The sequence below is a fragment of the Palaemon carinicauda genome, chromosome 3 (genome assembly GCF_036898095.1).
Source record: "Palaemon carinicauda isolate YSFRI2023 chromosome 3, ASM3689809v2, whole genome shotgun sequence".
Taxonomy (NCBI): domain Eukaryota; kingdom Metazoa; phylum Arthropoda; class Malacostraca; order Decapoda; family Palaemonidae; genus Palaemon; species Palaemon carinicauda.
The window spans coordinates 178,864,315-178,876,814 of NC_090727.1; the positions used below are offsets into that span (position 1 = coordinate 178,864,315).

The 12,500-nt window shown below is 36.2% G+C and overlaps 1 protein-coding gene across 9 annotated transcripts in view; it reads left to right on the plus strand.

Annotated features, from left to right (window-relative positions):
- Window positions 1-12,500, plus strand: part of rsh (radish) — a 207,064-nt gene that overhangs the window by 152,650 nt on the left and 41,914 nt on the right. For 7 of the 9 annotated variants that reach the window (XM_068371174.1, XM_068371173.1, XM_068371178.1 and 4 more), the window contains 3 exons: window positions 1,221-1,390; window positions 3,893-4,182; window positions 5,010-5,190. In XM_068371174.1, the coding sequence (XP_068227275.1) occupies window positions 1,221-1,390; window positions 3,893-4,182; window positions 5,010-5,190 (641 nt within the window). Of the gene's footprint in view, window positions 1-1,220; window positions 1,418-3,892; window positions 4,183-5,009; window positions 5,191-12,500 lie in introns of all 9 variants that reach the window. The other 2 variants (XM_068371177.1, XM_068371179.1) reach the window with 2 other exon arrangements.

The following is a 12,500-nucleotide window of genomic DNA, read 5'->3' on the forward strand; positions in this document are numbered from 1 at the left end:
TTTCTTTCTTCTTTTCCTCACCAGGTTATTTTACCCTGTTGGAGCCCTTAGGCTTTTAGCATCTTGCTTTGCCAACTAGGGTTATAGCTTAGCTTATAATAATAATAATAATAATAATAATAATAATAATACACTTTCCAATCATGCTGAAAACAGGCAGTGTGATTTAACACGCTTAGGCATGGCAGCATGTAAAACGCTCGAAATAAAAAAAAGTAAAAAAAGACAAAAATTAACATTTCTCTCCTTTATTCTTCTATAATTTCTAATTTATCTTGGATTATTGTCTTCTTCGTGCCACCCCACCTCTCTCTCTCTCTCTCTCTCTCTCTCTCTCTCTCTCTCTCTCTCTCTCTCTCTCTCTCTCTCTCTCTCTCTCATTCGTTCCTAATCCCCGAGCATTCTCCTGGCCCCCAACCACTTCACCACTGGGGTAACTAAGCCTTTCACCTGTGCCCTTCATCGAGAACTTCATGGACGGATCTAGTCATTCCTGGCAATTTGTCATGGAGCTGATGGATGTTCTTTCTGAGGGAATGTCACGAGCGATGACAAAACGGAGCTTTCTACGGAAAATAGTTTGCTTTAAAGTTCAATATTTCGGTGTTCTGTGTATGAGACACTTACAATGACTTAGATTTAAAAATACAGAAATTACGTCGTTTACTTGACACGATTAGTAACAGATATTTGTCTACACCTGCAATATAAGTATTAACGGTTCGTAATGTATTATCAATTATATTAACTATAATTGCTGACATTGACATGCAGTCTGCTGCTACTAGCCTAGGTCTCTGTACCAGTTAAGATCCCGTGCCTCTAATTTACAGACCAATTGTGACTACGGTAAGTAACCAACATTCTCAAAACCCCGTAATAACATCCTTGCCTTCCTCCTGGCATCTAATATCCTCCCCCATAACCGAATTCTAAAAAGGTCCGAGATATTGGCCAGGAGATGCTGAGAAAATAAGAGGAAAGGAGGTGCCATAAGCTACTCAACACCTAATCCGGCACGTCCGCTCCTTACAGCTAAAAGTAGTCCGTTGAAGAAGATTGTGGAACTAGCGTGCTAGCTCCTGCCAGTTGATTTACGCGTATGGAAAAGAAAGGACTCCCTTAGCTATGCTAAATGGACGTGCTGGATTTGGTGTTGGACGCTAACCGTGAGCAACAACAGTCGAAGTAGAACTAACTTCTTCCTTTCGTTTCGGCAGATGAGTTTTGTACTGGCTACCCCCACAACCTCCTTCCTACCCCCGGCTACTGGATCGAGTGTGCTGGAACGACCCTTCCTGACGACACCATTTGGGATGAGTCGGAGCCCGAACTGGACGACGGCTCTCCGCAGAGCGACCACCCGGACAAATCGGACCAGAACATCCAGGTCAGGAGGCCTCAATGCTTGCTACAGGTAGTGGAATCTGTTCTGTTTCCCTTGTAAGTCCAAAAAGAGTCCAAACGCGTCCCCCAACAGAATAGAATACATAAAAGGCATCATCAAATAAGAGGTGGATACTATATGGAACTCCATTCTAGCAATGGTTTTTTTTTAGTTCTGTAGATATATTTTTTGCCTTTTGTTATTCTGCTATCGTATTGCATTCAAAGAAACACTTAAATGTTTACAAATTCGCTCAACTTTCAGTTTTTTTATGACTCATCGCCCAATAGACTGATAAATAAGCAACAATATTTAAAACTTGAAAGGAGACTTAGATAAAAGATGCTAAAATCAGAAGAAACAGCCGTCCAAATCTCGCACCTTCCATCTTTCAACTACGGTAAATCTCATTCTTAATCCAAAATGAAGACAGGACTCGCATTCTAAATAATGGCCATGGCATAGGCCAAAATTGTTTTAGAGATTTCCTTTCAATTCATGCAGAGTTGATAAACTAATTTAGAGAACTAAATCACTGCTATTCGAGTAGAGCCAAACCGAAATTTCAAGGCACTTGCTTAATTATCCAACTAGAGATAATCTTGAATTACTAACTAAACAATATGGCATAAATCATGGTAACTAAAATTAAAGCTGACTTGGCACATCAATCATAGTTTATAGAATGATTAATCATAGTTCGAAGAATCCTCCATCTTTGCTCAATGAATTATACCAAAGAACCTATCGATGAAACAGTAACAATACAAATATCTCATGACTTCACTTTTATAAAAAGTAATTAAACACTAACAAAAAAAATCATAATAGATTTATACCTTTAATCCTAATAACAAAACCTGCTTGAAATTTGTGCCAAAGCATTAAATATCACCAGTAACAAATCCCCTATGGCAAGGTCATAGGAAATGTGCAAATTCAGACATTTATCCAATGATGTTGTTCATCACAGCATAGATAGCAGATAGCAGGTGGCAAAAAAAGCTCAAGTACTGTATCCCAACGTTTTCCCTTTGTAAATAGGTGGACCTTTTTATGAAGGAAGTGGGTTTAGCATTCACATCCCGACCCCTAAGGCTAATCAAGGAAAATATTCTAGGAAAATTGATGGTATTTGATCTTTCAGAATTCAAGCCATCAATAACAAATGGGCATTTGCAAACATATAACTGCAGTCATTCAACTCAACATTATTCGTCATTGATCTGAATTTACTTTACGGAAACATTTTGTCCGTCTTCATTCTACTTGATGAAAATAATATCACAAAAAAAAAAAAAAAAAAAAAATCCTATACCCTTTTAGCGGGAACAGATTTAGTCTACTTGCACGGGGAATTTTGTTTTGCTTTTAAAAGATTCTAAAACAATAGCAACGAAGGCCATTCCCAAAAATATAAATCTATCAGAAAAAGAGCATTCCTTGATTAGCAAATGGTTTGAATTAGCATTGCTTACTTCAAAGCACACAGCCTCTGACAGTAAAGCTTAGTATCCCCACATCATGAATTTTTCCTCTAGAGTAGAAACATGAAGCTAAATGGAGACATGCAAAGTACCACCCTCCATGTGCATGTTGCTGCAATTTAATGGAACCCATAGGAATCCCCTCTGTAACAATGTTAACCATTCCCCTTTAACTAACCTAAGATTTCTCCAGCACAGCATTTTTAGGAAGGGGAGTTTGTCTCCCTATATTATATATTTAACCTCATGTGTGTTACCTCATTTGAGTGGGCCTCCTACACCAAGCCCTGCCCTGCCCTCCCCTCACCTACTAGGCAGCGTATGGGGAGCCTATCAAACTGACAGATAGATCCCTTAGATTTTCACCCGAGACACTTACAATGTTAAGAGTCCATCTTTGTGGCATAATACATAAAAGAAGTCAAATTACAATGGTTTCCAGAGTAAAGTTACATAAACTAACCCTTTAATGAATCCCAGGTTTAAATTCTGTGGAAATGACGTAATTATTGTCTTTTTTTTATTAAACGTTAATTTTAAGTTTTAAAGGTGTGGTCTGAAGTAGCCCCATTGATAAATCCAAGGAATAAATTCAGTAAGAGATTCCAATGGTTAAACTACATATATTTGATCTTCACTGAAATTTATCTCTTAGTCGTAGTAGGGAAAGCATAGAGAGAGTTGACGGCTTCCCTTTCCTGTAATTGTTAGATGATAGAACATATTTTGACATGGCATTCCCCTATGCTTTAGAGTTACTCTTATCTGTTTTTGACTCCATGCATATTCATACCTTATACAATGTGTATGTTCACTTTCCATAAAATTGTCAAAAATAGAATCTGCCTCATAACCGAGTTCTCAGAATCTTCCCTTTATATTTCACCACCGATCTTCTTTTCAAAATAACATATTTAATATTTGTTACTAAATTCTTTCTCTGCTGCTCCTTCCTTTGACAACCAAAAATCTTTCTCTTTTCACTTCGCAATGCTACTTGTCTTTCTATGATCACCAGGTCTATCAATCTTCTGTCCCGTGCTGCTCCTTCCTGACTGCCCGTCCGTGCCCGCAGGTATGCCCCGGCGGCCAAGTACCAGTCATTAACGAGCCCTCGCGGCAGAAGACCTGCATCCAAGAGCAGTACGAACGCAACGGCCAGTTCGAGCTGACGAGCATCGAACAGGAGACATATGAGAAGTATTTCTACGGGTCTGAACACTGGAATTACTTCACCCAAGACGAAGACCTGGGACCTGTCATCCTGTCTCTGAAGCAGGAGACTTCCAACGGCAGGGACCAGTTCAGGTAGGATGGCCCTATCCGGAGACCAATCTCTGTTCAACGTCCCCAGGCTGGAATGAATCCTTTACACTGTATTTCTTCTCAGTGGGGTGGCGAATTAAATAACATTTTGTGTAAATCAAGTTCTTCAATATTGTCAAATAGAATTGAAATTCAAATCCATAATTCACTCTCGGTGTGGTATTAAATTCCTTTATTCCTTCATTGCCATAACATAATCAATCTTTATTGATTTCTAAAATTAGCTTAAATTTTCAAGCTCTTTCATTAAAATAACGAGTTGAGCATCATTTCTCAACTTCCTTTCCAAGAGGTTCGATGTACAAATCCTTCAATCAAATACACAATCCTCTTACAAAATGTTTGTAGTTTAAATCCTTCATTCCATTCAAGCAGGACTGCTATTGAAAAAAAGAATTACAAATCTATAAATAGCTGTCAAATTTTATTCTCTCCTTCAATTTCACATGGATTGATTTTGAAATAATTAACTTCCCTACCTCAATGGCGGAGTAATCTTTACATTAATTTCCTAAAGGATATAGTTCGTAAACATGATTTAATTGTTATAACATTTCCATTGTCGAGAGTAGTTCGAACTCATGTCGATTCCACTTTGGAATGGAGAAGATAATTATGACATCCAGAAGGTAATGAAATTCTGCCATAATCAAGATAAATTTGATTAAAAAAAAAAAAAATACATTACGAAACGACAAAGATAACTATGACTTCCAATAGATTACGCCCCCTTAATAACCAAAGTTGAGATAACCCTGTATTAAACCAAGACGACCATCAGCCCTGACGCTGTTTTTGCCTTTCCACAGAATAATGGTGCGTGGGATTTCATACACGGTGCACGGTTTGGTGCCAGCGTCATGTGTCTTCGCCGATCGCTACAACAGGGAAGAGGTCGTGAGGTCATTCGGAAGGGAGATCAACCTCAATCCCCCTCTGGTGCTGGGTCAATTGCCCGACATACCCGAGGAACTGCTCAAACTAGATCAGGTAAGAGAGAGAGAGAGAGAGAGAGAGAGAGAGAGAGAGAGAGAGAGAGAGAGAGAGAGAGAGAGAGAGAGAGAGAGAGATATTACTTATATATGAATCGAATCATCGATTCTTCTATAATACTGTAACAAATGCTTAACGTAACCTTAAGAAAACAATTTAGAACGAAGCTGTTCATGCGAAGTGCAATATGTAGTTTAACTCAGTATCAAAAAGATTGGCGGCTACATTCAAAATTAACAGCCAGAGAATGGTAGTCGGGAGAGGGTACTTTCGTGAGAAGATGGTATGGCTTTCGAAGCCAAGAGTTGAAGAGGAAGATGATATTTACAAAACAAATAGCTGACATTTTAAAGTAAGGGCATTAATAACCAAAGTAAGGACATTAATAACCAAGATGGATATGGGTATGAGAGCGTTTGAAAGTTTAATAGGGTATGTAATTGGGGGATTGGCGGGCGATTGATGAGGTATCTGTTTAGGAGTACAAAGCGTGAAAACTTATAAATAAAAAAGGCTAATCATTGATTCAGCAGTCAAAATTTAAAGATTTAAGGAATTTTTTTCTCATCTACCAACAAAAGGTTATTAAAGCTGACAAATAGTTAGTAAAAGCTGGCAATAAGTTATTAACAGTAGAAAAAAATATTTTTGTCAAATAATGACAATTGGTTATAGGCCGTTACTAATAGATCAGTTAAAGGTTGATATAAGTTGGCAATCATTAGCACTAGGTCACTAACAACAGAAAGAGGACTTTCAAAAGTTGGCAAATGCTTAACCAACTGCTAGCAATAGCTTTCTATCAGAGGAAAATAGGTTAGCAAGAGCTGACGAAAGGTTACTAGCAGTTAGCAAAAGGTTCCTGACAGTCACTAACAGGTCGATTAAAGCTTACAGTTGGCGAGTTAGTAATTGTTGAAAATAGTTCATTAACCGATGAAAGGCTAAGAAAAGTTAACAGCAGATTACCAAGAGGACATTAACCCTACCAGGTCACAAAAGGTTAGAGGAAGATGATAAGTTATTGATTACTAGCAATTAGCAACATATCACAGTCAATTTTAAATAGGTCGGTAACAGCTTTACATTAGGTCAGTAATCGTTGACAGTGAAAGGTTAGTCAATGTTAAAGTTAGGTATCACAATGTCAATGTATTTCGAGATGCCTACAGATATTAAGGCACTGTTACATAATGAACCGTATAAAGTGGCTGGTTTCTAATGGTAAAATAAAGCAATTATTGAGTTAGAAATTTAGAGTCTGAAATTAAGGATGAAAGGAGTGAAAACCATTACATGAAATGTATGTGGAATTATGGGAAGACAGCAGAGAAGTAATTGTGTGATTATGGAAAGACAGCAGAGATGTAATTGTGTGATTATGGAAAGACAGCAGATAAGTAACTGTGTGATTATGGAAAGACAGCATTGAAGTAATTGTGTGATTATGGAAAGACAAAAGAGAAGTAATTGTTTAATTATAGAAAGAAAGCAGATAAATAATTGGGTGATTATGGAAAAAAATAGGTAAGTAATTGGGTGATTACTGAAAGACAGCAGATAAGAAATTTTGTTATCACAGAAAGACATCAGATTAATGATTGTGTTATTATGAAAAAACTGTACATAAGTAATTGTGTGGTTATGGAAAGACAGCAGATATGTAATTTGTTTATTACGAAAAGACAGCGGATATATAATTGTGTGATCATGGAAAAACAGCAGATAAGTAATTGTGTGATTATGAAAAGACACCAGAGAAGTAAAAGTGTGATTATGAAAAGACAGCAGATAAATTATTGTGTGATTCTGGAAAGAAGGCAGATAAATAATAATGTTTATGTAGGAAAATACAGCAGATCAGTAATTGTGTGATTATAGAAAGACAACAGAGAAGTAGTTGGGTGATTACCGACTCACACCAGATTAGTAATTGTTTGATTACGGAAAGACAGCAGAGAAGTAATTGTGTGGATATGGCAAGAGAGCAAAGTAAGTAATTGTGGAATTATGGAAACACAGCAGATAAGAAATTATATGAATATGAAAAGACAGCATATAAATAATTTCAGGATTATTGAAAGACATCAGATAAGTAATTTTGTGATTACGGAAAGACAGCAGATAAGTCATTTTGTGATTATGGAAAGAAAACAGATAAGTAATTGTGTTATTATGAAAAGACAGCAGATAAGTAATTTTGCGACTACGGAAAGAAAGCAGATAAGTAATCGTGTGATTATGGAAAGACAGGAGATATGTAATTTTGTGATTACGAAAAGACATCAGATAAGTAATTGTATTATAATGAAAAGACAGCAGTAAGTAATTTTGTGATTATGGAAAGACAGCAGATAAGTGATTGTGTGATTATGGAAAGAAAGCAGGCAAGTAATTGTATTATAATGAAAAGACAGCAGATAAGTAATTTTGTGACTACGGAAAGACAGCAGATAAGTAATTGTGTGATTATGGAAAGACAGCAGAGAAGTAATTGTGTGGATATGGCAAGAGAGCAAAGTAAGTAATTGTGGAATTATGGAAACACAGCAGATAAGAAATTATATGAATATGAAAAGACAGCATATAAATAATTTCAGGATTATTGAAAGACATCAGATAAGTAATTTTGTGATTACGGAAAGACAGCAGATAAGTCATTTTGTGATTATGGAAAGAAAACAGATAAGTAATTGTGTTATTATGAAAAGACAGCAGATAAGTAATTTTGCGACTACGGAAAGAAAGCAGATAAGTAATCGTGTGATTATGGAAAGACAGGAGATATGTAATTTTGTGATTACGAAAAGACATCAGATAAGTAATTGTATTATAATGAAAAGACAGCAGTAAGTAATTTTGTGATTATGGAAAGACAGCAGATAAGTGATTGTGTGATTATGGAAAGAAAGCAGGCAAGTAATTGTATTATAATGAAAAGACAGCAGATAAGTAATTTTGTGACTACGGAAAGACAGCAGATAAGTAATTGTGTGATTATGGAAAGACAGGAGATAAGTAATTTTGTGATTATGGAAAGACAGCAGATAAGTTATTGTGTGATTATGGAAAAACAGCAGAGAAGTAATTGTGTGGGTATGAAATGACAGCAGATAAGTAATTTTGTGATTATGGAAAAACACCAGATACGTGATTGTGTGATTATGGAAAGAGAGTAGATAACTAATTGTATGATTATGGAAAGACAGCAGATAGGTTATTGTGTTATTACGGAAAGACAGCAATGAAGTAATAGTGTGATTATGGAAAGACAGAAGATAAGTAATTTTGTGATTACGGAAAGAAAGCAAATAAGTATTTGTGTAATTATGGAAAGACAGCAGTTAAGTTATTGAGTGATTATGGAAAGACAGCAGAGAAGTAATTTTGTGATTACGGAAAGAAGGCAAATAAGTATTTGTTGTGATTATGAAAAGACAGCAGATAAATAATTGTGTGATCAAGGAAAGACAGCAGAGAAGTAATTGTGTGATTACGGAAAGACATCGGATATGTAATTGTGTGATTATGGAAAGACAGCAGATGAGTAATTGTGTGATTAAGGAGAGACGGCAGAGAAGTAACTGTGTGATTATGGAAAGACAGCAGATGAGTAATTGTGTGATTAAGGAGAGACGGCAGAGAAGTAACTGTGTGATTATGGAAAGACAGCAGATGAGTAATTGTGTGATTAAGGAGAGACGGCAGAGAAGTAATTGTGTGATTATGGAAGGACAGCAGATGAGTAATTGTGTGATTAAGGAGAGACGGCAGAAAAGTAACTGTGTGATTATGGAAAGACAGCAGATGAGTAATTGTGTGATTAAGGAGAGACGGCAGAAAAGTAATTGTGTGATTACGGAAAGAAAGCAGATAAATAATTGTGTGATTATGGAAAGACAAAAGGGAAGTAATTGTGTGATTACGGAAAGAAAGCAGATAAATAATTGTGTGATTATGGAAAGACAGCAAAGAAGTAATTGTTTGATAATGGAAAGACAGCAGAGAAGTAATTGTGTGATTATGGAAAAACAGCAGAGAAGTAATTGTGTGATTAGGGAAAGACAGCAGAAAAGTAATTGTTTGATTATGGGACGACAGCAGAGAAGTAATTGTGTGATTACGGAAAGACATCGGATAAATAATTGTGTGATTATGGAAAGACAGCAGATGAATAATTGTGTGATTAAGGAGAGACATCGGATAAATAATTGTGTGATTATGGAAAGACAGCAGATGAATAATTGTGTGATTAAGGAGAGACGGCAGAGAAGTAATTGTGTGATTATGGAAAGACAGCAGATGAGTAATTGTGTGATTAAGGAGAGACGGCAGAGAAGTAATTGTGTGATTATGGAAAGACAGCAGATGAGTAATTGTGTGATTAAGGAGAGATGGCAGAGAAGTAATTGTGTGATTACGGAAAGAAATCAGATAAATAATTGTGTGATTATAGAAAGACAAAAGGGAAGTAATTGTGTGATTACGGAAAGAAAGCAGATAAATAATTGTGTGATTATGGAAAGACAAAAGGGAAGTAATTGTGTGATTGTTGAAAGACAACAGATTAGTAATTGTGTAATAATGGATAGACGTCAGATAAGTAATGGTGTAAATATGGAAAGAAAGCAAATGAGTAATTGTGTGATTATGGAAAGACAGCAGATAAGTAATTCGGTGATTATGGAAAGACAGCAGAAAAGCAAATGTGATTAAGGAAAGACAGCAGCAAAGTAATTATGTGATTATGGAAAGACAGCAGAGAAGCATTTTGTGATTATGGAAAGACAGCAGAGAAGTAATTGTGATTATGGAGAGACAGCAGAGAAGTACTTGTGTGATTATGAACAGACAGGAGATAAGTAATTGTGTGATTACGGAAAGACACCAGATAAGTAATTGTGTGATTATGGAAAGACAGCAGAGAAGTAATTGTGTGATTATGGAAAGACAGCAGAGAAGTAATTGTGTGATTACGGAAAGACACCAGATAAGTAATTGTGTGATTATGGAAAGACAGCAGAGAAGTAATTGTGTGATTATGGAATGAAAGCAGAGAAGCAATTGTGTGATTATGAAAAGACAGCAGAGAAGTAGTGGTGTCATTAAGGAAAGACAGCAGATAAGTAATTCTGTGATTACTGAATGACAGCTGATATGTAATTGTGTGATTATGGAAAGACAGCAGATGAATAATTGTGTGATTAAGGAGAGATGGCAGAGAAGTAATTGTGTGATTATGGAAAGACAGCAGATGAGTAATTGTGTGATTATGGAAAGACAGCAGATGAGTAATTGTGTGATTAAGGAGAGACGGCAGAGAAGTAACTGTGTGATTATGGAAAGACAGCAGATGAGTAATTGTGTGATTAAGGAGAGACGGCAGAGAAGTAACTGTGTGATTATGGAAAGACAGCAGATGAATAATTGTGTGATCAAGGAAAGACAGCAGAGAAGTAATTGTGTGATTACGGAAAGACATCGGATAAGTAATTGTGTGATTATGGAAAGACAGCAGATGAGTAATTGTGTGATTAAGGAGAGACGGCAGAGAAGTAATTGTGTGATTATGGAAAGACAGCAGATGAGTAATTGTGTGACAAAGGAGAGACGGCAGAGAAGTAATTATGTGATTATGGAAAGACAGCAGATGAGTAATTGTGTGATTAAGGAGAGATGGCAGAGAAGTAATTGTGTGATTACGGAAAGAAAGCAGATAAATAATTGTGAAATTATGGAAAGACAAAAGGAAAGTAATTGTGTGATTACAGAAAGAAAGCAGATAAATAATTGTGTGATTATGGAAAGACAAAAGGGAAGTAATTGTGTGATTGTTGAAAGACAACAGATAAGTAATTGTGTAATAATGGATAGACGTCAGATAAGTAATGGTGTAAATATGGAAAGAAAGCAAATAAGTAATTGTGTGATTATGGGAAGACAGCAGATAAGTAATTCGGTGATTATGGAAAGACAGCAGAGAAGTAAATGTGATTAAGGAAAGACAGCAGAGAAGTAATTGTTTGATTATGGAAAGACAGCAGAGAAGTATTTTGTGTTTATGGAAAGACAGCAGAGAAGTAATTGTGATTATGGAAAGACAGCAGAAAGTACTTGTGTGATTATGATCAGACAGCAGATAAGTAATTGTGTGATTACGGAAAGACACCAGATAAGTAATTGTGTGATTATGGAAAGACAGCAGAGAAGTAATTGTGTGATTACGGAAAGACACCAGATAAGTAATTGTGTGATTATGGAAAGATAGCAGAGAAGTAATTGTGTGATTACGGAAAGACACCAGATAAGTAATTGTGTGATTATGGAATGAAAGCACAGAAACAATTGTGTGATTATGGAAAGACCACAGAGAAGTAATTGTGTGATTACTGAATGACAGCTGATATGTAAATGTGTGATTGTGGAAGACAGTAGAGAAGTAATTGTGTGATTATGAAAAGACAGCAGAGAAGTAATTGTGTGATTATGGAAAGACAGCAGTGAGTAATTTTTTGATTATGGAAAGACAGCAGTGAGTAATTGTTTGATTATGGAAAGACAGCAGTGAGTAATTGTTTGATTATGGAAAGACAGCAGTGAAGTAATAGTGTGATTATAAAAAGACGGCAGAGAAGTAATTATGTGATTTTGGAAAGACAGCAGAGGAGTAATTGTTTGATTATTGAAATACAGCAGATAAGTAAATGTGTGATTATGGAAAGACAGCAGAGAAGTACCTACATGGTTATGGACGGATTGAAGATGAGTAAGTGCGGCCTTATGGAAAGACAGAAAATAAGTAAATGTGTGTAGGTAAGTAAGTAAGTACGCGTGTGATTAAGGAATGACAGCAGAAATGGGGAGTATGGAAGGATGACAGAAAATAGGAGTAATAGAATCATGGGAATAGATAACCGAACTGTAAAATAGTCCGAATGAAATTAGCACAAGGGAAAAAAAAAATAGAAAGAATAGCAGTTAATTCTAATTTCATAAAGAGGACTGAGATCAAGGCACAAAAACACCGAAAAGGGAAAAAGGAAGGAAGCACCACGAAATGATACGCTCAAGCCTTGAATAAAGACTATCAAAAACAGGGCGAAAAACTTCAAGTGAAAATGAATTCTTGACGCCAAATGTAGAAGTACTCCTCCAAAATACAGAGAAGGAATCGCTGATGAAGTGTTGGAATTCCGTAACAGAATGATGGTAAGCGGGAGGAATATTGAATATTAGAGAAATCTTAGTAACAGACGAGTGGAGTGAACATGGGTAGGGAATGAGCATTTAGTAAAGGCAAGGTATCA